Below are 24,547 nucleotides of genomic sequence, written 5' to 3' on the forward strand. Positions count from 1 at the left end.
CACTTAGCACACAGTGCTAATGAGGCCAAGATTCACTTAGAATAGAATCTCTGTTCTGGGTCACAGCTAGTATCTCCATCTGCTACCAGCTTCCTGTGGTTCACAGGGGGCCACAGTGCATCGGTCCAGAGTGATCAGCCCAGCCAGGCCTGGACAATTGTTTGTGTCAGTGTACTGAAACCCTGGGAGCATCCAGGTGTGGCTATAATTCTTTAGTGGACACCAGGAGAAGAATCTGGAATGCTCTTATTTAACTGGGCTGGTGAAGAGCATGCTTAGAAATATTTTTTTTAATTCCTTAAAGTCTCCACTATAAAGATCTTACATTTGTCAAATGTGTTTGTCAGCTGGAGCTCTGCTGCCAGGCTGGCTGCTCATTTCTGTTGGGTGTCAGTCAGTCAGATTCTTTGGATACATCTAGGGCTTAACTCCTGAAACAGACATCTGAGTTGCACTTACCAGCCTTGATTTATAGGCTCTTTTTTTTTTTTTTTTTTGTGGCTTGTGTTTTCCAGGACCCTGCTTTCTCGGCTGTGATTCACGACAAGCTCCAGGTCCCCAACACCATCCGGAAGGCATGGAATGACAGGGACAACCGCTGTGACATTTGTGCCACACACCTGAACCAGCTGAAGCAGGAGGCCATTCAGATGGTGCTGACCCTGGAACAGGCGGCCGGTAGCGAGCACTTCGACGGCTCACCTGGCTCGCCCCCACCTCTCTCCAATATCCCCACTCTGGTGGGGTCCCGGCACGTGGGGGCGCTCCAGCAGCCCAGGGATTGGGCTTTTGTGCCTGCCTCCTATGCCTCCTCCAACTACACAGCCTTCGTCACCAATAAGCATAGCAGCAAACCCAACAGCCTCGGGGTCAGCAATGGGGCAGAGAAGAAGAGTGGGTCTCCAACCCACCAGGCCAAGGTCAGCCTCCAGATGGCCACCAGTCCCAGCAACGGGAACATCCTCAACTCAGTGGCCATCCAGGCTCACCAATACCTGGATGGAACCTGGTCCCTGTCGAGAACCAACGGGGTCACCCTGTACCCCTACCAGGTAAGGATCCTCTGAGCAAGGAAGAGCAGGGTTGGCTACAGTCAAAGCAGAAAAGTGGGCAACACTTCCTTTCTCTGCTTTGTGCTGGGAACTCCCCAACTCAGCCTAATGTTTCCGTGTGGCCTCTGCTTCTGTTGTCTGTACCGTCTGAAAGAGAGGTAGACTCCCATCCTAACTTCTCCCACCTTGATGGACTATAACTGTTTTCTATTTGCCACTCACCTTAGATACTGTGGGGTTAGGTTCCCAAATGTATGTTCCCCTTTTCTTATTTTCTCTTTTCAGTTATTTAAATTAGCATATACCCTCAAGTTTCCCTATGGAAAAAAGAGAGCAGGTCTTAAATCTGCCAAGGAATCTCAAAAAATGGTCTCAGTTTTTCCTGAATGAGTTTTCTGTTGGATGAGGGTTGGGTTTGCCATATGTGTTCTCTAAGTCCCCTGCGTCACCATGTGGGAAGCAGCAGAAAGCGCTGGCCGTTGCAGGGGAGTGGAGAGGTGGCCATGATTATAGAGTGTGTTGATCAGGGTAGATAATTGGTGCAACAAGTGGTCTCAAGTTATTTCTCCCTTGTGTCCCTTGTGTCAGGTTGTGTCGGGTGTTTGGGACGTGGCTTTCCATTATGACAAGTACTCAAGCTCCTCCAGCTAGCATGTCACCACTTCCCAGTGGCCTCAGAGTCTTCCACCAGATATGGTACAACTAGCCAGGAAATGAAGGAAGAGACAGAGGGTGGAGGATCCCACAGGGATCCAGGGGGGCCTGGGTGGAAGGGGCAAGAATCCAGTCTCCTGGGCTCACCTTCCCTCAGGGAAGGCTGGGAAAGCCAATCTGTCCATGTGCCCAGGAGAAAAAAGGAACAAGTTGAATGAACACATAGTGTAGTTTTTGTTACATGGGGCAAAGGTACAAGGAAACATTAAATGAATTAAATGTGGCTGATAAAATTCCTGGTGACTTTTCTAGAGTGTAAAAGGGAGTATAGATGGTTTCCCTTGATATGTTGGAAGAAAGTGGAGAGCACGGATCATTATCTGAAGAAGTTAGCGTTCTTGGGCTACCGCACTTTTCATTTATTGGGTGCTTTGTAGTTTACAAAACACAGAGCACGCAGCATTTTACTTAACCCCCAGTAGGCCTGTGAGATCGGCAGGGCGGATGTTAGAGCTTCCTGTTACGCGTGGGGAACACGATACCGAGAGAAATGAAGTAGTTACCTGTGGCCACGCAGACCAGCACTGGCTCTCCGTTGCCCACGGGGATGTGTTCCCTGCCACAGCTGCCTCCAGCTTTCCTAGCTTACCCCAGAGCAGTCTCCTGTCAGCATATTTTCCGGATACAGTTTCTTTTCAGACATGATACACCAAAGAAAAGGCCTCCAATTTTGACCCATGGGGGCCTGGCTTCCACTTTACTTTTGGACAGAATTTCCTGGGTTGTGGATATAAATAAAATGAGGAACGAGTGGCACCCTGGGTGGGGCTTCATAGTCTGATGCTTGACCATAACCATCTAGGGCAGGAACGGAATAGCTTTGTTGAATAATATGCTTTATATGTTTGTAATTTTAAAATACACAATTTTAAAAATTACAAAAAGTAATACATGTCTGTTGTAACATAAAATTAAAAATATAAAAAAGATTAAATAAGACTTTAAAAATCAACATCAACCAGAAATAAACTACGTAACATTTGGGTGTATTTCCTCCCAGTATTTTATACATCTGCAGCTTCTAAAACTGTGATTATGTTCAATTCTCTGATCTGCTTTTCACTTAATATACTAGGTACATTTTCTCATGCCATTAGATATTTTTCTAAAATATGATCTTTGTTGGGAGCCTTACATTCCATTATATAAATACTGTCCATTTTATAAGTGTGTCCTAATTCCTATAAACAAGCATCAGTTAATAGAGTTTAGGTTTTTGCTCCTATACATTAAAATGCTCTGGTGCACATCCTTCTAGCCAGGTCGTATTTTCAACACATCCAGGGTCGTGTTAACCACATACTCACATTACACAGACAACTCACATTTCAGCTTCCAGGGCCCCAGAGCACTTGTAACACGTGTCAGGTGCTAGTTAAGAGATTCAGCTGCTGCACTGCGCTGATGAGTCAGGACAGAAGAACTTGAAACTGCTGCTTTCATATAAAATACTCAAAGTGTGGGGAAAGTTTGTGCAAGCAGGGAAAAGCTGAAGATGCTGCTTTAAAGGGAGATTAGGGGTTTTTGGTGCATTTAAAAAATTTAAAATTGGTGCAGTAATTTTTTCTTCTCCTCCTCCCCCCTACCTCACCTCAGATGAAGAAGAATTTCCTATACAGTCACAAATGTTTATTAAGCTCTAACCAAGTGCCAGGCATTAGGCTATGTGTTGGGTGGGGCTCCTGCCATGGGCTAGAAAGGTAGGCTCCTGCCATGTGTGTGGTCCTTAGGGAAGGAGGCAGGGGAACCGTGAATCATAAGCCAGGAAAGTGAGAGCAGGGGTAGACAGATGCCCAGGCTGCTTTGAGAGCATGCAGAAGGGCTCACAGTCCAGCCTGTGGGGGCAAGGGTGGGTTGATGTGGCCAAAACCAGATACAAAGGTGATTCACGCAAGCTACCAACTAGAGATGGTCCTGGGTAAATTTGATTGCTTCTTTCCATCTCAGAACAGACTAATTCATGCATTTCCCCTGAGCAGTAGTTAAAGGCATCAGAGGAAATCTCTCTGGGATAAAGAGATTTGGTGCCTGGCTGTGAACCAGTGTCCCTGTGTCATGACTGTGCCATCCTGATGCCCTGGGGTGGGGGCTCTGGGTCTGGCTAGACTGAGTGGCTCCTGTTACTGACATCTCCCTGCAGTAAATATGCTGCAGTTCACAGTCTAGCCAGTTCGGCAGAGATGGCTGACTGCTCTGAAAGCTGACCTCACTTTCCTGCTCACCCTTACTCCCACTTCCCTCCCCACAGAGCAGATGGCCCTCTGGCTTCATGCCAGAGCTCTTCCCTGGGCAGAGAAACATCTAGACTGTGTTGCTGCCAAGGGTGCTGCTCCACACTGTCAACCCTGGAACCTGTAGAACAAAGGAGAGGTGGACACTGCCCTTCTGCCATTTAAGGGCAGGAAGGATGACAAGAATGAGGACGGGCTTTCCAACAGTGAGCAGGGTAAAACCTTGGTGTGGGTGCTAGACGAGTCCCTCATGTCCTCCCAAGTGCGTTGTTTGCCACACCACTGTGCAGCAATCTTCAAAGGCTGCAGTAGGAAGATTTCTTGGCCCTCTTTGGCTTTATCCTTCTTGATTCTCACCTCCAGAAAGAGTGAGAACCTATAAACAGCACAGATAAATATGAATCTTTCCAGAAAGGTAAGAAAAATAGTCTTTTAGGAGACACCTTAAGATTATATAAAAAATGTCGAGCCAACTGCAAAGATAATTTTTCATTAAGTATCATAGCAAATTGATTTCACAGAAGTTGATAAGTTGGACTCTTTCAAAGAAAGGCTTTCTTCTATTGACTGGCAGGCATTTAACACAATCAGTACATATCCATGGAAAGCCGAAAAGGCTCTAGAACTTTCAACTGGGTCACGTAAGTTTTGACTTTGAGAAGACGCGTCTCCATGAGTTTCTTGTCATTCACCACAGATTAATTACCTGTTTTTGACTGGCAACTGCTTTTGTCTGACTTACATTCATTATAGTGAATATAGTAGGAAGGACTTCACTTGTAGCCCTCATAAACACAGAATGTTGGTGTTAGGATCCACTTCTGTAGAAAGGTAATTGCCTTTTTTGTTTGTTTTTGTATTTTGGGTGGAAGTAATTGGGTTTATTTATTTTTATTGGAGGTGCTGGGGATTGAACCCAGGACCTCGTGCATGCTAAGCACGCCCTGTACCACTGAGCTGTGCCTCCCCCTTGTAACTGCCTTTTGTGTCGTGGTGGGAGATTTGGAGATTGTCCCACTCAGTTCACGTCCGTGACTCAACTGTTGGACCTCAGTTTAGTAGCTTAACATTTTAGTCCATTTTCTTACCGATGAAATCCCTATCTTGCAAGATTATATGGAGAACAATTAAGAAAAAAGTGTGAACCTATTTTATAACCTCTAAGGCAGGGATACCAATATCTGCTGTCTATTTCATTTCCCTCATTTGCCAGAGGAGAAACCCAAGGCTGAGTGATTTGAAGTTTCTTTTGTGCAGAGTTTCCTGATTGATGTCTTTTGCTCATTGAGACCGTAGATTCATTTTATTCTCATGTCTCTCAGAGCAACTAATGTGTAAAAAAGTGGTTGCTCATTCGGGAAAGCTCCAATCTCAAGGAAACACTAGAGTCTGGCCTTACATTTAGGAAAAAAAAAACCTCCAGGCCATAAAGACTTATTCAGACCTCAAGGTTTTGGGTGGAAACCACCAGTTAATTGGCTCCAAGGTAATCTTCAACCTGAAGTCTCTTAATGATAGTCATTTATACAATGAAAGGAGTCCCAGTGGCATTTTGATGTCACACTCAATACAGGAGCATTTGAAAGGGTAGAAGAACTTTATTTTATAGGACCTTGATAAATTAAGCTTTCCAAGAAAGTTCAAGATGTCAGATTAATACATAAGAAACAGATCCATAATGAACCCTTAATGTGATGGAAGTATTCAATGCACATTCCTTGATTTGAGGGAAAATGTGTTTTTAAAAATTTCTTTTATTGAAGTACAGTCAGTTTACAATGTTGTGTCAATTTCTGGTGTACAGCACAATACTTCAGTCACATAGGAACATACATAATTTGTTCTCATATTCCTCTTTACCATAGGTTACTACAAGATATTGAATATGGTTCCCTGTTCTATACAGTATAAACTTGTTGTTTATCTATTTTATATATATTAGTTAGTACCTGCAAATCTCAAACTCCCAATTTATCCCTTCCTACCCCCTTGCCTCCCTGGTAAACCATAAGTTTGTTTTCTATGTCTGTGAGTCTGTTTCTGTTTTGTAAAGGAGTTCATTAATCTTTTTTTTTTCTTAGATTCCACATGTAAGTGATGTCATGTGGTGTTTTTCTTTCTCTTTCTGGCTTACTTCACTTAGAATGACATTCTCCAGGATCATCCATGTTGCTGCAAATGGCATTATGTTGTCAGTTTTTATGGTTGAATAGTATTCCGTTGTATAAATATACCACAACTTCTTTATCCAGTCATCTGTTGATGGACATCTAGGTTGTTTCCGTGCCTTGGCTATTGTAAATAGTGCTGCTATGGGAAAACATGTTTGATAAAGATTATCCTGCTTTCTTAAAAACATCTGTTGGAATCAATGTCAGAGATCATTCTAGACTGAACTCTGGTGGAGGTCAGTGTGGGATTGTCTCAATTTTATCTTTAGAAGTTAATTGTGCCTAGTAGGAAAAGGCATTATTGGACTTTGTGTTTTAAGATGTGGGCAGGAGGGAGGCAGTAGTAGCACCAACCTGGAAACAGCTCAAGGTTGGCTGAGTAAGCCACTGGACCTCAGCAGTACCTAACCTGTGCTCTTTAGAGGTTAGAAGCCTTGGGAGGACTTGGTGCTGACCTATTTATGGAGGATTTCCAAATGCCCTTGGGAGAGGAAGGTGGACTCTGAGGCTTACTAGTGTTCCAGTGCTCAGAGGCATTGACTGTGATCCATGGAACCCAGAAGCATGTGTATAGAACCGCTGCTGCCTGGGGCTTGAGGTGCATACCTCACTGAGCCTCTTGTCACAGAGGAACAGGGCAGGTGTTTGCAGTGGGTCAGGAGTGGCGGATTCCCACTACATCCTTTGCAGCCCTCCAGAGCTCGACCGCCTGTGCCTGAAATATGCAAAGTGCCCTTCTTGGGCCAGCCCTTGCTCCCACTTCCTGCCCACTTGCTACTGCTTCTGTCCAGCCAGGGCAATAGCATAAGATGTCACAATTTGACAAATTATGACATTGAAAAGATCTTTTAACGTCATGGGTTTTTGTTTTCTCCTGTTTATAGATGGCCAAAGGAGTATTATTTATGTTTATGCATGTTGCCAAACCTTGAACACGAGCAAAGGAATCTGTTTGTATACTCAGTCATGGACAGAGCATTTCTCAAGGATATGGTGTTCAGGGTGAAATTCCAATAGGGTCATCACCTCTTATATATATGGGCAGGGCCATGGTCTGAAGGGAACACTAAACATCATCAGGAAATTACAGAAGTATTTTTTTATCTGGTCATTTACCTGGTGGTAGGTGGAATAAGGGCCCTCCAAAAAATGTTCATGTCCTGGTCCCCAAACTTATGCATATGCTGCCTTATGTAGTAAAAGGGATTTTGCAGATATGATAGACTTAAGGATATTAAGATAGGGAGGTCATCCAGTATGATCTGGGGGAGTCCGGTGTAATCCCAGTGGTCCTTATAGAAGGAAGACAGGTCAGAGGAGAGATGATGCAACCCTGCTGGCAATGAAGATGGAGGAAGGGGCCACAAGCCAAGGAGTGAAGGCAGCCTCAAAAAGCTGGAAAAATTGAGGAGACGGATTCTCCCCTAGAGCCTCCAGAAAGAGCCAGCCCTGCAAGCCCATTTTAGATGTCTGACCTCCCAAACTTTACAGAATAGGGAATACATGTGTGCTTTTTTTACACTGCTAGACCTGCAGTAATTTGCTTCAGCAGCAATAGGAAACTATACACCTGGTAAGCATTTGGTAGCTGAAAAGCTTGGTAGGAGAAGCTAATGAGGTGTACGGATCGAGGAGCTGCTGTGGAAATCTGCAGTGTGGCCAAGCACACGGGCGTTTCAGCCTACACTACAAACTGCATTACCCTGTGGATCAGACAGTGCATTAGCAAGTCAGATTATTTCATTTGGTTGCCTCCACAGAATGAGGGGTTACTCATACTGCGCGGTTGGTTTTCAATTGTCTCAGATTTCCCTATTGTTACAGCATCATAGTAACAAGCACACCGCAGCCATCGGTACACTCTCCATCGGTGGCTAGCAATTACCATTATGTAAGTCCCTCATACTGTCGAAACTGCAGAAAACATTCCAAGCCGGGGTTGAGGGGTGGAGAGACTTGGCTGGAATATCTGTAGAAGGAAGCTCATGTTCTCTGTAGTGTCTGTGGATCTGATAGAAGGGGGTTTTACACAACTGCCCCAGTGTTACTCCTTACATCATCCGGTATTTTGGGGGTTTGCATGAATTTGAAAGCACCTTGAAAACTGTAGAGCAGAATATGTTAATTGCTATCATTTTTTAAAATTTGGCGAGCAGAAGACAGCCATTGGAGATTTTGGAGCAGGAGAACAGAAAGATTTCCTTGCTTGACAACAGAAATTCTCAACCTCAGCTGCACACTCGAATCGCTTGGGAGCTTTAAGGAAGAATACCAATGCCTAAGCCACACCCCAGAGCAATTAAATCAGGGTGTCTGGGGTGGGACTAGGCCTTGGTTTGAACTGCCAGGGCAAAGAACCACAACTTTTATTTTTTAATTATTATTATTATTTTTAATGGAGGTACTGGGGATTGAACCCAGGACCTTGTGCATGCTAAGCATGTGCTCTACCACTGACCTATACCTTCCCCCCAACCTCCAAACCACAGCTTTAAAGAACAATTTATCTGGTAGTGGCAGTGGGGTAAGTATGGGGAAGAGAATAATGAAGACAGACAGATGAATGGATAGACAGATGATTGATAGATAGGTAGTATATTCGTTTCCTAGATCTGCGATAACAAATGATCACAAACTAAGTGGCTTAAAAGAACGAAAAATTATTTTCTTATAGTTCTGGAGGCTAGAAGTCCAAAATCAAGGTGTCGGCAGGGCCATGCTCTTGCGGAAGGCTCTAGGGAAGACTGCTTCCTCGTCTCTCCCGGCAGGCGTTCTTTGGCTGGTGGCTGCGTCACTGCAGCCTCCACCTCTGCCTTCACGTGTCTTCTCCTCTGTGTGTCTCTCTGTGTCCTTTCCTCTTATTACAAGGACACCAGTCACTGAATTTAGGGCCCACTCTAATCCAGTATGATCTCATCTCAATTCGTAACTAATTACATCTGCAAGGACCCCATGTTCAAATAAGGTCACCTTCTGAGGTTCCAAGTGGACATGAATCTGGGGGGCCCTCTGCATCTCACTATGGAGAGATAGGTACTAGGTAGACAACAGATAGATAGATGGGTGTGAAAGGTGAAGGTAGCATCAAGGGAAGCCCACCTGTGCTCCTTCCGTGCTGAACCACTCCTGAAAAAGGGGGTAGGTGCAGATGTGCACAGCTGGTCAGCCATGGTGCATTCCTGTTCTGTTCTTTGGATGGAGAAAAATTAAGAGAAGGGGAAAAGATGAAAAGGGCAAAGTAAAGATAGTGAAGAGAATGTTGTGTCTACACAAACCCTCATCCAGATGGAGACTACCTCAAGAGTCAGATGAAATGAAAGAAAATAAAATCACACATGAGGTTTTTTTTTGTGTGAAATAATAGCCACCTCCTTTTCTGAATTTCTATAATGCCTTTAAAGTCAACCGTGCTTTCACACCCATAGGTTATTACACGTACATAGCACTTCCCGGACCCCTTCCCGGTGGTAAGTCCGCTGACATTGAGGACCTAATCTGACCAGTGCCAGAAGGGTTCCTTGTTCCTTTTCTACTGACCAAGCTGATAGTTTGAGTGAAATTGGTGGAATGGTCTGTTTCTGTTTTCCTTCTTAAGAAATGTTTCTAGGCCCCAGAAAGAGGCTAGAAATAGTGAGTAAGGTGTTGTGCTGCTTAAAACAGTGTTTCTGAGTCTCCCTCCCTCCCTTGTGTGGGGGGTGGCGAGAGGGGGTGGGAGTGTGGCTACTTTCTCTCAAGCAGAGGGGAGCTGACTTACCCCCTTCCGCCAGCCCCCTGGCCAGGCTGGGGTGAGGGGCAGAGCTGACGATAGCTGCATGGGGGGTGGAGGGAGGTGAAGTCACCACAGACAGAAGGTTCCCTGGATGCAGGCTCTTTCCCGCGGTTATCTTTGTTTTAGGCAGTTTCTCACATCCTCACCCATCTGGGCCATCCCCTCCTCAGTTCTGGTTTCCTTGGGCAGAATACTCACTTTCTTTGTAAAGTTGAGAGAAAGAACTAAGGGACACCTACTGTCCCCAGTGAGCTGGCTAAGGAGGTGACAACGGCTACTGCTTTTTTTAAATGACAAAGTGACCATTCTTTTTTTTTGAGAAAGTCTGAGGCTGATACTTATCCATGATTTTATCCAAGTCTCAGACAATGAGAGACTCGATGTTAGGTTGTGCTGGATTTGCTGCTCACGCACCAGAAATAAAAGTCCAGCTTCTTTGCTTACTGTGTGACCTCTAGTCGGCATCTTAGCTGTTCTGTGACTGTATTTTCTTCTCTGCAAAGTGGGAAGTCACAGAGCTGTTCTGGGGATTGGAGGAGATGATATACGTTGAGTAGTCAGCGTGTCTGACCCATGGTGACCCTCGGTGAAGTGACATGAAACTTGAGGGCCATCTTCTCTCAGTCAACTCAGAGTCCCTCGACTCAAGACTGAATGGAATCAGGGCCCTCTTTTCCAATATAAGAACCAGTGGTAGATGAAAAGGCCAGACCCAAACCATAAAAATGATATCCAGCTCATGAACTAAATGTTACCTAGCAACTCAAGCAATGCCAGCCACCTCTACACATCACCAGAAGCCAGCTCTGTGCACCACAGCTGATGGGAGAAGGTCATGTTCTAAACAGGATGGTCTCATCCCACCAGTAGTGAATAAATCACTCAAATATTGAAAGGCCCATTTTTCTCCATTTTTGAAGACCTTTTTCAAGCAGGAGGGGTGGCAGTGTGTAAACCTGAATCATTTAAAATTCTACAGAATAGTAGAGGGGTGGCATTTAAAATAATCCATAAGAGTAAAAATGTTATTATATTGGAGTTAATTTGAAATATCAGGTTATTCAGTCCTGGTCCACGGCTCTTGTTGAATGAACACTTTGAAACAGGGTCCTCAGGTTACTCATTCTTGCTTTCCTTATGTATACACTTTTGGCAAAATGTAATTGTAATATATTTGCTTTCTTATTATTCACTTATATCTTTATTTATAAACTCCTAATTCTTTCTTTTAAAATTATTACATAATTTTGAATCTTCAATACGTTGGAAATTGAAGTCTGCCCCTCACCTACCCCATCCAGGAATACACCTAATTAATTTTAAATTGAGATTTTACTATGCTAACAGTCCTTAGCATGACGAATTAGCATGCCTCTATCTTATGGACATATTTGTGAAGATTAGTTAATAAGTCATGTATTTCATATGCCTAAGTTACTCCCAGGGAGTAGTTTAGGTGTTTAGGAATCATATTAGTCACTATCTGTAGGACTCCGGAGACCATTTAGTGCATTCCTGCTGCACCAATGGCCTCAAAGAGTTAACATATCCCTTTAGTATCTTATCTGAGCGCCTGGGAGAGAGGAGGATACTGGGGGTGGCAAAGGTGCCACATGAAAAGCAAACAGAGCAGCAGCCACATCTGTAGTCAAGGCTGGACCAGGAGTCTTCCAATTACGTAACTAATCGGAGCCAGTCTGACAGTTTCCATCACCTTAGCAAGGCTAGTTTCCCTAGGTCCCTGTGGTTCAGGCTGTGAGGAGCGATATCCTCACAGCAGGACCAGGTGGGAAGATTGACTCCATTGGCCTGTTCATGACAGGCTCCTTTTTTGTTAAAGCAAACAGACCCCAGCGAAGGCAAGATGGGAAGGCTGCCCTTGTGAATTACAGATGACACACAGAGGCCCAGAAATGTCAAGTGTCTCGCCCAAGGTCATGGCAGCTAGGACATGCCGGAGCTGGGATTCACTTTCCTGTGCACTTGCCCCTGCCCCCACCCCCTCCTGAGTGGAAGGGGCCAGTCCCGAGATTGGTCCAAATTCCCCTTCCTGGGAAGGATCCCCCACAGTGCACTCTGCTAACATTTCTTTTGGGCGATTCTGAGTCTTTGGGACTCCCAAGTCCACTTTCAGGCCGCATCACTCTGCACAACAGTATTGGAATACACGCCCAAGTCACATCTTCTTGCTGGGAGGAGGGGAGGCCATTGGGGGCAAAGCGAGAGACAAAGATGGGTTAAAAACAAACAAAAAAGGCTCTGGAAGCAGTGCTGCCATCTAGTGAGACGTGACTTAGCTCATCTGGGAGACAGACTGAGCCAGGCTGATGCTGAGAGTCTCGTAGTGAACTATGTGAATTTTCTGAGACCCATAAAGGGAAGCAGGGACCTTTCCTTGTCAACAGTGCGGTCTTAATTTAACAGAGTAATACATGTTTAAACTTGGTGTCCTAACACACATTCCTTAGAAAGGACCCTAGTGGCTGAGACGTCCAGCGAGGAACTTGGTTTTGGCTTAGTGGACAGAATGCCCAGAACGGCATGTGAGGTCTGGCTCACCTGCGTGTTTGCTGAGTGACATTTTGCCACACAAGATAGCAATATCATCTTTTACAGTGTCTGTCTCTTAAGATTGTTTTAAGGATTATGTTTATTCATCTAAAATATATTTTTTTCAGTTCTAAGCTTGAGATTTTAGTGAAATTTTACACACACACACTTGCACAGTGAGATCCCACACTGAGAAATCCTACAAAGTCGACCTGCATGGACTGCTTGTAGAGCATGACTCTGCCTTCCTGCAGCCTGACAACACATCTAAAGGGGAGGGATGCACGTCTGGAACAACACACAAAGCTGGGAAAAACAGTGGCCAGACCGATGAATTCAGAAGCCTGGGGCATCCCTCGTATCCGAGCTCAGGCTGTAGCAGCCATGACATGATGACTGTCTTGAACATGGCTCTCTCGCAGGGCCCACTCTGTAGCTTCAAGATTCATTCACAACTCACCTCAGCTAAAATGGTGCAGTGGGGTTTTTGTTGAAGACAACAGTTTTTTGTCTCCTCTAGGAAACATCTTTAGATTTAGATGGAAAACATTTTTTTTTTTTGAAGGAGAAACTACTGTGTTAGGTTAAGTGGCCCACTCGCTCTGGACGAGCTGTTTGGAAATCCAATGTTTAGTCGTAGTTTATGAAACTGACTGTTTAGAAGCAGCAACCACGTCGTTGAGTCCCTTAGGAGGTAAGGGAGGGACAGATAGCAGAGAAATGAAAGTTCTTGTCTGCAGTAATGAGTAGAAAGCTGCATGGTGGTGGCTGGTGTTTTGTGGAAAAAATGGGGAGCTGAAGCTGCTGGCCTCTAACAAATGTCATTTAAAAGTGTTAACTGGAAAGTGGGCTGCAAATCCACTTGCTACTGAGGAGGTGAAACTCTGGTTTATTCCCATTGTGAGGCTTACGGCTCAAATGTGCAGAAAGTGTTTCAGCTGTGGAAACGGCCTTCTCTTTGGGAAGACTGTGGAGGCAGCAGAGAGCGGAGACCCACCCATCTTTATTCCAGGCCCTCTTCTCCCAGTTAGGTCAGGACCATTTACAAAGAGGAAAACTGGAGTCCCCTTCTGCTCTGGCTTTGTCAGCCTTGGGGGCAGACAACTCTGAGCTTTTAACGTTCCACCCTTCCCTATCGGGGGCTCATCCTTACCTGGTTTGGTTTCTCTCCCTAGTTACCAAGTTCAGTGTCTCTCAACTTGGGAGCTGTGTGTGTGTATCAGTGATTTAATTTCATAATAATAAGAAGAGTAATTGCAGCTTACGCTTTCTGAGTCCTCCCCACCTGCCAGCCACTGTGCTTGCAGCCTTGTGTGTGCTCACTCATTAAGCTCATCACCATCCTCTGAAATTAGAAGGCCGTTATTCTCATTTTAAAGACGAGGTGCAAGTTCATGTGAATGGATGCCACCTACACAGAGGAAGCCCACATTCCTGGATTCCGGAAAAATGTAGTTCATGAATGTTTTGTTCAACATGTACTTAATCATTTGTTGGAATTAAGAAGTTTGGTAGACAGCATTTCTGCAAGTTCATGATAATGTAAGTTTTATGTTAATAGTGAACATGATGAGGGAGTTCTGGTTTCATCTGACTTTAGTATTAAGTCTAACTTGACGATTGTTCTTATACAGTTACTAGTTCCCAGTGTTCATTCTCCTCACCTCTCCCACGTGTCCCTTCTCTCTTTCTCTTTCTTCATTTTTTATTTTAAATTACACAATCACTTCTTGAGAGTCCTAAGATTTAATTATTTAGGTTGTAAGTATTCATGTCTCCCCTCATTCTACCCTTATATTTTGAATTTATCACAGTTTATCTGCATCTCTGAGAATGGGTGGGCAAAAGAAATAAAAGGACTTGCAATGAAATCAGTCAATTCTATCATTTGTTAGCAATTTATAGAAAATATCTGGCAGGAAAGGCAATGGGAACTAAAATGGAGTAATTAAAAAGGAAGTCACATGTTTAAACATCACAAACCTTTCAACCTCTTAAAAGTAGCTACTAAAGTCTAAGTAAGTAATAGGCTCAGTGGAAAATGAATCAAAAAATAAAAGGAAAATGAACCCCATGTGGGGTTAATTGGTGTAAATGTATTAATTACGGTAACTATTCATTAAATGTTTTATAAGGTAGATACGTTCCTAGCATGGTATCTATTTAAACATCATCCACTGAATGCAAATGTATTGTAAACATGTAATACCTATTAGAACCTGGCATTTAAACTCTCTCGAGTACTGTGACATCACAGCACCCTGAATCTACACCCCTGCTTGTTATCATTAGGAAGGCAAAGTATGCGCTGCATACAGGGCCCTGGCAGTCAGGCAGGGGGAACCATCGGTAGATACGACTTGTTGGATAGTAGGGAAGCAATGCCACTGCCACCAGGGCGAGGGAGGGAAGTGGGCAGGCCACCGATTTGGGAGGTGATGAGTCCTGGAGGAAGACAAGCAGAGGGCTTGGGTGAGGGAAGGCCGATTTCTCCGATATTTAAGGTAAACCCCCAGAACCTTGAGGATTGGTGGGTTGTGGGACTAAGCAGAGGACAGTCAAGGAGGAGACCTGGGTTTCTGGGTTGGGTGCCACACAGGGGTGAGCTGTTAACTAGTTCAAGGAAGACTGAAGAGGGGAGGCTGAGGGAAAGAGAAAAGGAAAGAGTTCAGGTTTGAACATGTGGCTCTAGGACCTCTGTGGGGCCCTCTGGTTCAGAGGCAGATGTGAGCGTGAGTCTGGAGGGCTCGAGGCGAGGCTACATGGTGTCTGGGAGGTGGGTACAGATGAGGCTAGCAGGGTAAGAGAAGTGGGAGGAGCCAGTACTTCCAGAACCCAGGTTTTCTGGCTCTCGTTCAGTGGCTTCTCCACTGTCCCTTCTGTCTTGTCAGTTCCTGGACAGAAAAAGTTGTGTCACTATGTGATAGCCACACTGTGTTTGGTCATCCATGTATTCATCCACTCAGCAAACATTTTTTGAACCAGGCACCATACTCGTTCCCGAGGATACAAAGCACAGTGCTTTAGACAGTTGACATAGGGCTTTGCCTGTTATCAGTGTGTCTTGGTGTAAGGAGTCAGTGAAGGATGATGGGCTGTTCGAATTTGCACTAGTCTGTGTGTGTGTGGAGGGGGTGGGGGGATGGAGGGGGAGCTGCCAGCAGTGTTCTTACAGTGGCACTGAGTGACTCCCGTGGACTTGATGGTGGGCAGGTACTAGGACCCTGACTACTGGGCAGTCGGCTTAGGGGGCTCCCAGTGCCCAGCTGGGTCACAGCTATGGATGAGAACTAGACCCTGACCACCCACAATGCAGAAGAATCTCACCCTCCCCCTTCCCAACCCTGATCTTGGTGTCCATCAACACTGCAAGGGTCACCGGGATCCCACTAACTGGCTTCACAGCCTGTCTTAACATTGTTTCCTCCTTGAAACAGCCTCTTTTTTAACACTATCCGTTGATAAGATAAATGATGAGTAACTCCATCAGCTTCACCTATGACAGATGTCGCTAATCGTTTTGTCACTCCCTGGTGTTGGGAGGGGAAAGACAGTTCAGCTGAAGAATTAGATTCAAGACAGGATTTTCTTTCATGAAGGGTTTTGAGACACTCACAATATGCCAGGTGTCAGGGGCTGGAAAGCGAAGATGAGGACGGCTTAGTCCCTGAGCACAGCTCTCTGATGTGGGTCAGACTGGGGTCAGTGCCAGGGCAGAAGCACAGATGCTGTGGGAAAACAGGGCGAAAGCCAGATAGAAATTCCATCCGGCCCTCTGGAAAAACGCATCTTAATATTGGTTATTTACACAGCTATGAATTAGATGCACTGTTCGTTTGAGCAGTAATCCAGAGATAAATAGTAAATGTTGTGTTATTGGAGGAAGTGGAGGCATATTACCCTGTCTAGCTCTGGATTCCACCTTTAAAATGATCTTTCTGCTTCCGTTGTATGCCCTGCTTCCAGGGCTGCCCTGCCCCCTCCCTGGGTGCAAATAGGGGTTGGTGTGGCCCTGAGCAGACAGGCGAAGGGGGAGGCATCAGACACCAAGTCCAAGTCTCACTTTTCTTCCTCACCCACTTCACCAACTTTCACATAGGAAGTGTTAAGGGTCCCAGGCTGTAGCTACCAGCTTTGGTCTAACATGTGCTTAGATTCTTGAGACTTGGATAGGCCATTTTGAAACCTTGAGTTAAAAGGTCCTCTGGTTCCTTTTAAGTGCCTTCCCCTTCAGACTGAGCAACAGATCTGATACCCCGCTTTCTAGTGATTCTTCTGCACTCATCAATTTGAGACTGGAGGTGTGACGTGGGTACTATTGTGACTGTGATGTCCTGGCATGTGACATTCCTTAGTATTTGGTGAGAATTAATCTTCCAGAAGAAAGTCCCATGATATGAACATGTTAGTGTTTTTACTATAGTATGAGAAAACCACTTTCTGAGAAGATTTACATTATAACTTTCTGGACTGATACTTTCTGAAGGAGCATACTAGTATATAAAGTAGCTCAGATTGAAAATATTTTTTCTGGGAAAATGAGACCAGAGTGACTATTAGAATCATGCACTTTTAATTACTGAAGAAAAACCAGCTACTTTAAATGCCTAGTTACATAACTGTCACGGTCCTGATTTGCCCAGATTTGCCCTTTTTTCTCTTGCCTTGCGCACATGATGCTGTTAGCATTTATCGCTGTGTTTGGAAACTGCCAAGATAATGACTGTGTTAATTAATCTGGTCCAGTGTATTTTCACCATAAACAGGAGCATATCTGAGTAGGTACCTCGTTCCTTCCACATCTGTCTCCCACCTTCCCTAGAGAAGAGTGAGTTTAAGTCATTGTGCAAGGATGCACCTAAGCAGTTCTTCTTGCGGGTGGGTTTACCAACCCTCCTCACATATCCCTGCCTTCACTGTTAGGAATCTGACCTCTTAATGCCATTTGTCCAGAATTGTATTTCTATCAGGAATGCTGCTCTAAGTTTGTGCTTGTTCTAGGAGGGGAGATAGCCAATCGATGGGTTGCTTCTGAACCTTGGACCTGCCCACAGAACAGCCACCATGGGGTGTGTAGTGTGCTCCCCTCCCCATATGTCTGTCCCTGTAAGTGGCTCCGAAACAGTGAGCTCTGGGGAAGAGAGGCAGTGACCCTCTTGAGTGAGACTTGCAGTCAGCAAAAAAGCTTATTCTAAGGAATTCCCTCTCACATGAGGAGGAAAGTTCAGTTTCTGTTACGTCTAGTGCTTAATAATTCAAGAGTTCACACTGTGAACTTTCAAAAAAACTCATCTTTTTCTTTTTATGGAAGTATAGTTGACTGGCAATGTGTTAGTTTCAGGCGTACAGCACAGTGATTCAGATATACATACGTATGTATGTGTATATATATATAAAATATATTCTTTTTCAGAATCTTTTCCACTATAGGTTATTACAAAATATTGAATATAGTTCCCTGTGCTATACAGTAGATCCTTGTTATTTACCTGTTTTATATACAGTAGTCTGTATATGTTAATCCCAAACTTCTTATTTATCCCTACCCCTCTTTCCCTTTGGTAACCATAAGTTTGTCTTCTATGTCTGTGAGCCTATTTCTGTTTTGTAAATACATTCATTTGTATCGTTTTTAAAGATTCCACATATAAGTGATATCATATGATATTTTTCTTTCTCTGTCTGATTTACTTCACTTAGTATAATAATCTCTAGGTCCATCCATGTTGCTGCAAATGGCATTATTTCATTCTTCTTTGTGTCTGAGTAATATGCCATTGTCTACCACATCTTCTTTATCCATTCATCTGTTGATGGACATTTAGGTTGCTTCCATGTCTTGGCTATTGTACATAGTGCTGCTATAATGATTGGGATGCATGTATCTTTTTGAATTAGCGTTTTCTCCAGATACATGCCCAGGACTGGGATTGCTGGATCATATGGTAAGTCTATTTTCAGTTAAGGAACCTCCATATTATGCTTTCCATAGTAGCTGCACCAATTAACATTCCCATCAACAGTGTGGGAGGGTTCCCTTTTCTCCACACTTTCTCCAGCATTTATTATTTGTAGACTTTTTAATGATAGCAGTTCTGACTGGTATTATATGTGTAGTATATGACATATATTATATATTAAATACATTACATATATAGTATATATATTATATATATATCTGAATCACTTTGTTATGCTGAAGCTAACACAGCACTGTAAATCAACTATACTTCAATTAAAAAAATAAAGTGATGTTTCAAATTGTACATAACTATTTTTAAACCATTGAAGGGAGTATTCTAATCCTTTGAGTATTCGAAGCAGTAAATTATGTTTTGGAAGATAGCTTAAGTTACTTATGATGTTTAATTTTTTACATTGTCTTTTTATTAGTTTTTTAAATCAAAGTTATACATGCACATAAAGAGTCAAGCCATTTAACAAGACTTGATAGGAAAGACACGGTCCACCACTGGAAACACAGTGGGCATTTCATGCTTCCAGAGGCTCATTAGTATCTATTTCTGTGTCATATCAGTCCTATGTTCCTACTAACTTGATTTAGTTAGTTTTAGATTACCTGTTACAGCAATTCTCAAAGTATTCTGTGGACAATTTGAGTCCCAAGATTCTTTCATTGGGTCCATGAGTTCAAAATTATTTCTATGTAATATTGGGACGTCATTTGCATTTTTTTCCAGGTGTGGACATTTGCTCTGATGGTGCAAAGGTAACCATAGATGAAACTGCCAGCATGTTTGCATGAATCAAGGCAGTGGCACCAAACTGTTCTAGTCACTAGAGTCTTTAGCATCACATGTTTGGAGTTTTCTAAAAAGTGCATTTCCACTTAAGGATGTTCATGGTGAAGCAATAAAAGTGATTAATTTTATTAAATCAACAAATGGGTGTTGAACTGCGAGGTGCTTTAGTGGCATGCAATGGTTGTCTCGGGGAAAGCACTTATGCAGTTGTCTGAGTTGCAAGCTACTGGCCTTTCTCCCCCTGTGGAATCCATTTTTACTTGAAAGGATACCTGACAGAACAGTCATGGTTATTCAGACTTGAGCATTTTTCAGACATTTTCTCAGAAATGAATGCAAGAGCTTGCCACTTAAAGGAGAACACCTGACAGCGTTGGTTTACCAATGATCAAATTTGAGCTTTCAGTTGAAGTCTCAAATTTTGGAAAAACTTGATTCTGCCACCATGAGCCTGAAAGTTTCCCAACCCTTAAGGACTTTTCTGATAAGATTAGTGGTGATATTAATAAATGTGATTTTTGGATACTGTGTAATGGAATATATCAACATCTGGAAGACACATATAACTCAATTAACCAATATTTCCTAAACAATCAATGCATTATGTTATAAAATATTGTAATGTAATATCCATTCAAAGTGTAAGGTAGCCTAATGGAGTTTAGTATAATAGGATACTAAGCATTAATTAATATAATTTCAGATTGCTCATTTCAATGAACCTTTAGTAAACCACCTGTTTCTTAAAATTAACAAATTTTTAGGATGGTATCAGAGGAGAATGTCCACAATTATCTGAAAAGGCTATTAATATAGTCCTCCATTTACCAACTGTATGTCTGTATGAGTCTGGATTTTCTTCATATGTTCAACTGAAACACATAATACACATAACCAAAACAACATAAGCCAGGCATTAAAGAGATTTGTGAAAACGTGGGGGAGTGTAGCTCAGTGGTAGAGCACAGGCTTAACATGCACGAGGCTGTTGGTTCAATCCCCAGTCCTTTCATTAAAAAAATTTTTTTAAATAAGTTAATAAATAAACCTAATTACTGCCCCCCAGACAAAACAAAAACAACAAAGAGATTTGTGAAAATGTAAAACAATGTCAATCTTCTCATTAAATTTTTTAACTTAGGAAAATAAATATATTTCATAAAATATCTTATTTATGCCAGTGTATAATGGGCTTATTGTTATTCTAAGCATAAATATACAATACAGCATAAATATAAATATAATGTGTTAATTTTAGTATTGTATATTTTAGTTTAATTTCTAAAATAGGGATTACTAATAGATTTAAGAGAGAGCAATCTGTCTAGACTGTGTAGATCATGAGGATCCAGGAAAGAATTCTTGAGAAAGATGTAATGATCAGTTTACCTAATATGTCTGAACACTTTAAGGGCAGAGTTATAGAACACAGGAGCATTTGGGGTTGAATTAGTGATAAATACATAGAAAACTAAGCAAACTGAAAAACAGAAATATTGTACAATAAAAGAAAGCTCTTGGGAATCCTCAATAATTTTAAGATTGTAAAGGGTTCCTGAAACTGACAAATTTGAGAATCACTGGCCTATTACCTAACCATTTAGGAACATGAGGATTTAATTCCACCACTCACCCGACTTGTATGCCACATGTATGCACAAGTCTTATCTTCCCATTGCTTCAATAATTTATCATAATTTTCATTTGACAATATGCAGTATTATTATGACTCCTTATTAAAAAGAATATATAAAGGTAGTTGCTATGCTATACAAAGGCTATTTACAGCTGACCCATATAACCGTGGTTACTTTTCCTTTAAGTATGCAAGAGGACTAAATTTTTTGATACTGGATCTGAAATATCTCTATTCTTTCTTGACACTTGATTAATAGTTTTTGGCTGAGTAATAGAGTTCTAGGTTGGAAGTCATTTTCCCTCAGAATTTTAAAGATATTTTTCTAATGACCTTTTAGCTCCCAGGGTTAATGTTGGAAGTCTGAATCTTGGTCATTTATGTAAAACATTTCTCATCTCTGTCTCTGTCTTTCTCGCAAGAAGCCTTTTATCCCTAGTGTTGTGAAATTTCACAGGGAATGTATTTTGGTGTCAGTCTATTATTATCCACTGTTCTGGCACTTAATGGACCTTTCAATCTACAATTTCATGTTGGCCTGTTTTAGAAAATTTTCTTGAATTGTTTATTTAATAGTTTTCCTCCACAGCTACTTCTAGCTCTGTGACCTTTGGCAAACTTCTCTAAGCCTCATCTTCACTTTCTGAATCTGTAGAAAGGGAAAATCAGTTTCTACCTAATTAATTAAAAATTAACAACAATGACAGTCTGCCCTCCCTAGCAATGTCCTGCAGAAAGCCCTGGCTTGTGGACAGGCATCTCTGTGGCCTGTTTCTGTATTGCAGCAGGGTTGTGACATCATTGGTTAGGATCCTCATTTTTATAATAGAATATTAACTTTACCTTTTGTTTCTCGGGTCTTTAACATTTATGAAGCACTTTAACATTTCTGAAGACCAGTGTACTTCAGACTCTCATAACAGAATATAATCTGAAGCTTTTTTCTCTCCAGGGCTCAGAATCCCAGAGGGGGAGAAGTTTGGTTTAGGGTTTTGTTAATTTAAAACACGACTTACAAATTATCTGGCTATTCTGTGTTACATCCTGGAGTAAGGTAAAGATACTAAAGGAGATATTTACATATTTGAACCAAATCAATTTAAATCTTTTTATAATCACCCACTCTGAATTGTGTCTTGATCTTCTACCTTCAAGCTTTCATGAGAAACTACTACAAGAAACAACTATATTTATTTTGCTCAGAATTTGCTGTGAATTTCGAGTAGGAACACTGATTATCCTTTGCATGGGTCAGTGTCCCTGGTTTACAGTGCCCTACACAAGACCACTGTCCTTGATACAGGGAATCACCTTTTCCCTCCCAAGGAGCTGGTCTCTTTCATCCTGGTGATACGGAGTTATGAGACTCAGAATGTTTCCCTTTTCACCTTTGCACCAGGAACATTAGGACCAAGTTTTAAAATCAATCATAAAAACTATGTAAACTTTTTGTTTGACATGTTAGATCTCTCTAGACTGTTTCTCACATGATTGTTTCTATTTTATTAATTTTGTTGTGGTTGTCTTTTTTAAATGACAGATGCCTTTTAGAAACAGGTGAATAAATAAATGAATGATTTGCGAATGAGTGGAGGAAGATTAGTGATAGTAACTAGCCATGTTTCATAGACTGTGTAATGTGAGGCACAGTTATGAGAGCTAGAGGATTTTAGGCTGGACAGGAGAAGACAGAGGTGGATATGAAAGTGTCATCAAGTGCTTGAGATGCTGTATCTTGGAAGAGACAGTGGATGCTTTTTGTTGCTCCTGAGAATAGAAAAAAGGCCTAGACTATCCATTAATTGATTCATTTGTTCTCAGGTTATTTCTTGTGTGCCTGCTGTCAAGCCATTGATGAAGGAAAGTTCCCTGCTCACTGATTTCTTCCATATTAGGGAAGCAGTCTTTGGCTGACTGCAAAGGAGGACTACAATTGGAGTTATTCAATTTTGGGAAGTATTGCCTTGCAAAGTAGGGACCTTCCCAGAAAGGAGCTAAATGATCCTAAGCCCCTGAAAAGTACCCCTGCATCAAGGGAGAGGGTGGATTTGTTGATCTTTGGGTTGGCCCCGCTCTGCTTCCATGATTCTTTTTGACTTGGAGATTTTGATGTTAAACTAAAGGATTAGGTTGTTTCAAAGTAAGTAAGCTTTCAGGGCTGGGGAGGGGAAGGCAGTAAAAACACCTTCACAAGCCAGTTCCTTTGCTCTGAGACCCGGGAAGCTCCTGCAGGTACCTTGACCCTCGATAACCCTGGCTGCTGGTGGCGGCAGTGTCGGCAGCCAGGGTTCCAAGAAGCCTGTGGTTATCTCATTCCTGAGAGTCTTATCAGCTTTCAGAGCCATGGTAAGGATTGCTTTAACCATCGACAGACTCAACCTGTATCTCTCCTCATGGGAATGAAAGTATGAGAAGGATACCTGGGCTGCTGTGAGACCTAATGCCCAGAGCCCATGTTCTTTCTATGGGGAAGTCAGGAAGAGAGACTCCAGCCCATAGCTGGAGCCAGAGGTGGGTTGAGGAGAGGTGAGCCCTTTACCAGGCGTGAGCCAGGTCATCTCTTTACAGCTTCTACAGTCAAATCCAGAGGCTTGCTATGGAAATTAGGTAGAGAGGGCAAGGAGTTGCCCAGTGTGAACTCCTAAAAGAAAAATTCAACTCAGATTTTTTTTTCCCACCATGTATATTCACTCTTAAAAGAATTAGACATTTTTTGGAAATAATTTTTAACTTATAAAAAATTTGCAAGAATAAAGAATAATACAAAGGCTACCGATATGCCCTGTACCTAGGTTAACTATTTGCTTTTTTGTTTTCTGAATCATTTGAGAGTAAGATGCATACACCATGAGCCTTTATGCCTGAATACTTCAACGTGTATTTCCTAGGAAATGGAATATTCTTTTGCGTAGCCAGAGTACAGTTATCAACTTCAGTAAAATTAACTATGATGAATGACTTTATCTAATCTACTGTCCATATTCCAATATTTTTCAGTTGACCCAACAATGTCCTTTATAGCTTTGTCTTCCCTCCAGTATAGGGCTCAGTTTAGGATTAGTTTGCATTTAGTTGTTATGTCTCTTTTTGTAGATCTTTTTTAAAACATCCTTTATTTATTTTGTTTATGGGGTTTTTTGTTTGTTTTTGTTTTCTGGGGGGAGGTAATTAGATTTATTTATTTAGTTACTTTAATGGAGGTACTGAGGATTGAACCCAGGGCTTCCTGCATGCCAAGCAGACACTCTGTCACTAAGCTAGACCCTTCCCCCAAAGATCTTTTAACAGTAACATTACTACAGTTAATTGGTCCTCTTTGTGCCTTATTCTAAATCTTCAGATAAAAACACATCTAATCTTAGGATATATTCCACTTACCACCCTCTTTTCATTCATCTGAAAAACCTAAGGCTGAATTCTCTGGAGTCTAAACCCACTCACATTCTATGGAAGAAAATGTCAGGTAGAAAGAGAGGTAGGGAACTTTGAGTGTGCATGCTATACAGGGTTGAGTTTTCTTTATTTGATTTAAAACAGACAAAAACAGATCAGAGACTTTGAGATCATCCTCAGATTCCTGTTGTCAATCTGACTTATTGCCAAGAAGGTCTTAATCCTTGAGGAGAGAAAAAAAAGATCATTTTGAGATTCTTTGTTTTA

The 24,547-nt window shown here is 42.3% G+C and overlaps 1 protein-coding gene across 5 annotated transcripts in view; it reads left to right on the top strand.

Annotated features, from left to right (window-relative positions):
- KIF26B (kinesin family member 26B) overlaps window positions 1-24,547 on the top strand; it is a 419,829-nt gene that overhangs the window by 153,227 nt on the left and 242,055 nt on the right. For 4 of the 5 annotated variants that reach the window (XM_072948623.1, XM_072948625.1, XM_072948626.1 and 1 more), the window contains one exon: window positions 516-1,052. In XM_072948623.1, coding sequence (XP_072804724.1) covers window positions 516-1,052 — 537 coding nt within the window. Of the gene's footprint in view, window positions 1-515; window positions 1,053-14,809; window positions 14,992-24,547 lie in introns of those variants that run through there. The other variant, XM_072948627.1, reaches the window with a different exon arrangement.

Source organism: Vicugna pacos, chromosome 23 (assembly GCF_048564905.1).
Source record: "Vicugna pacos chromosome 23, VicPac4, whole genome shotgun sequence".
NCBI classification, from domain to species: domain Eukaryota; kingdom Metazoa; phylum Chordata; class Mammalia; order Artiodactyla; family Camelidae; genus Vicugna; species Vicugna pacos.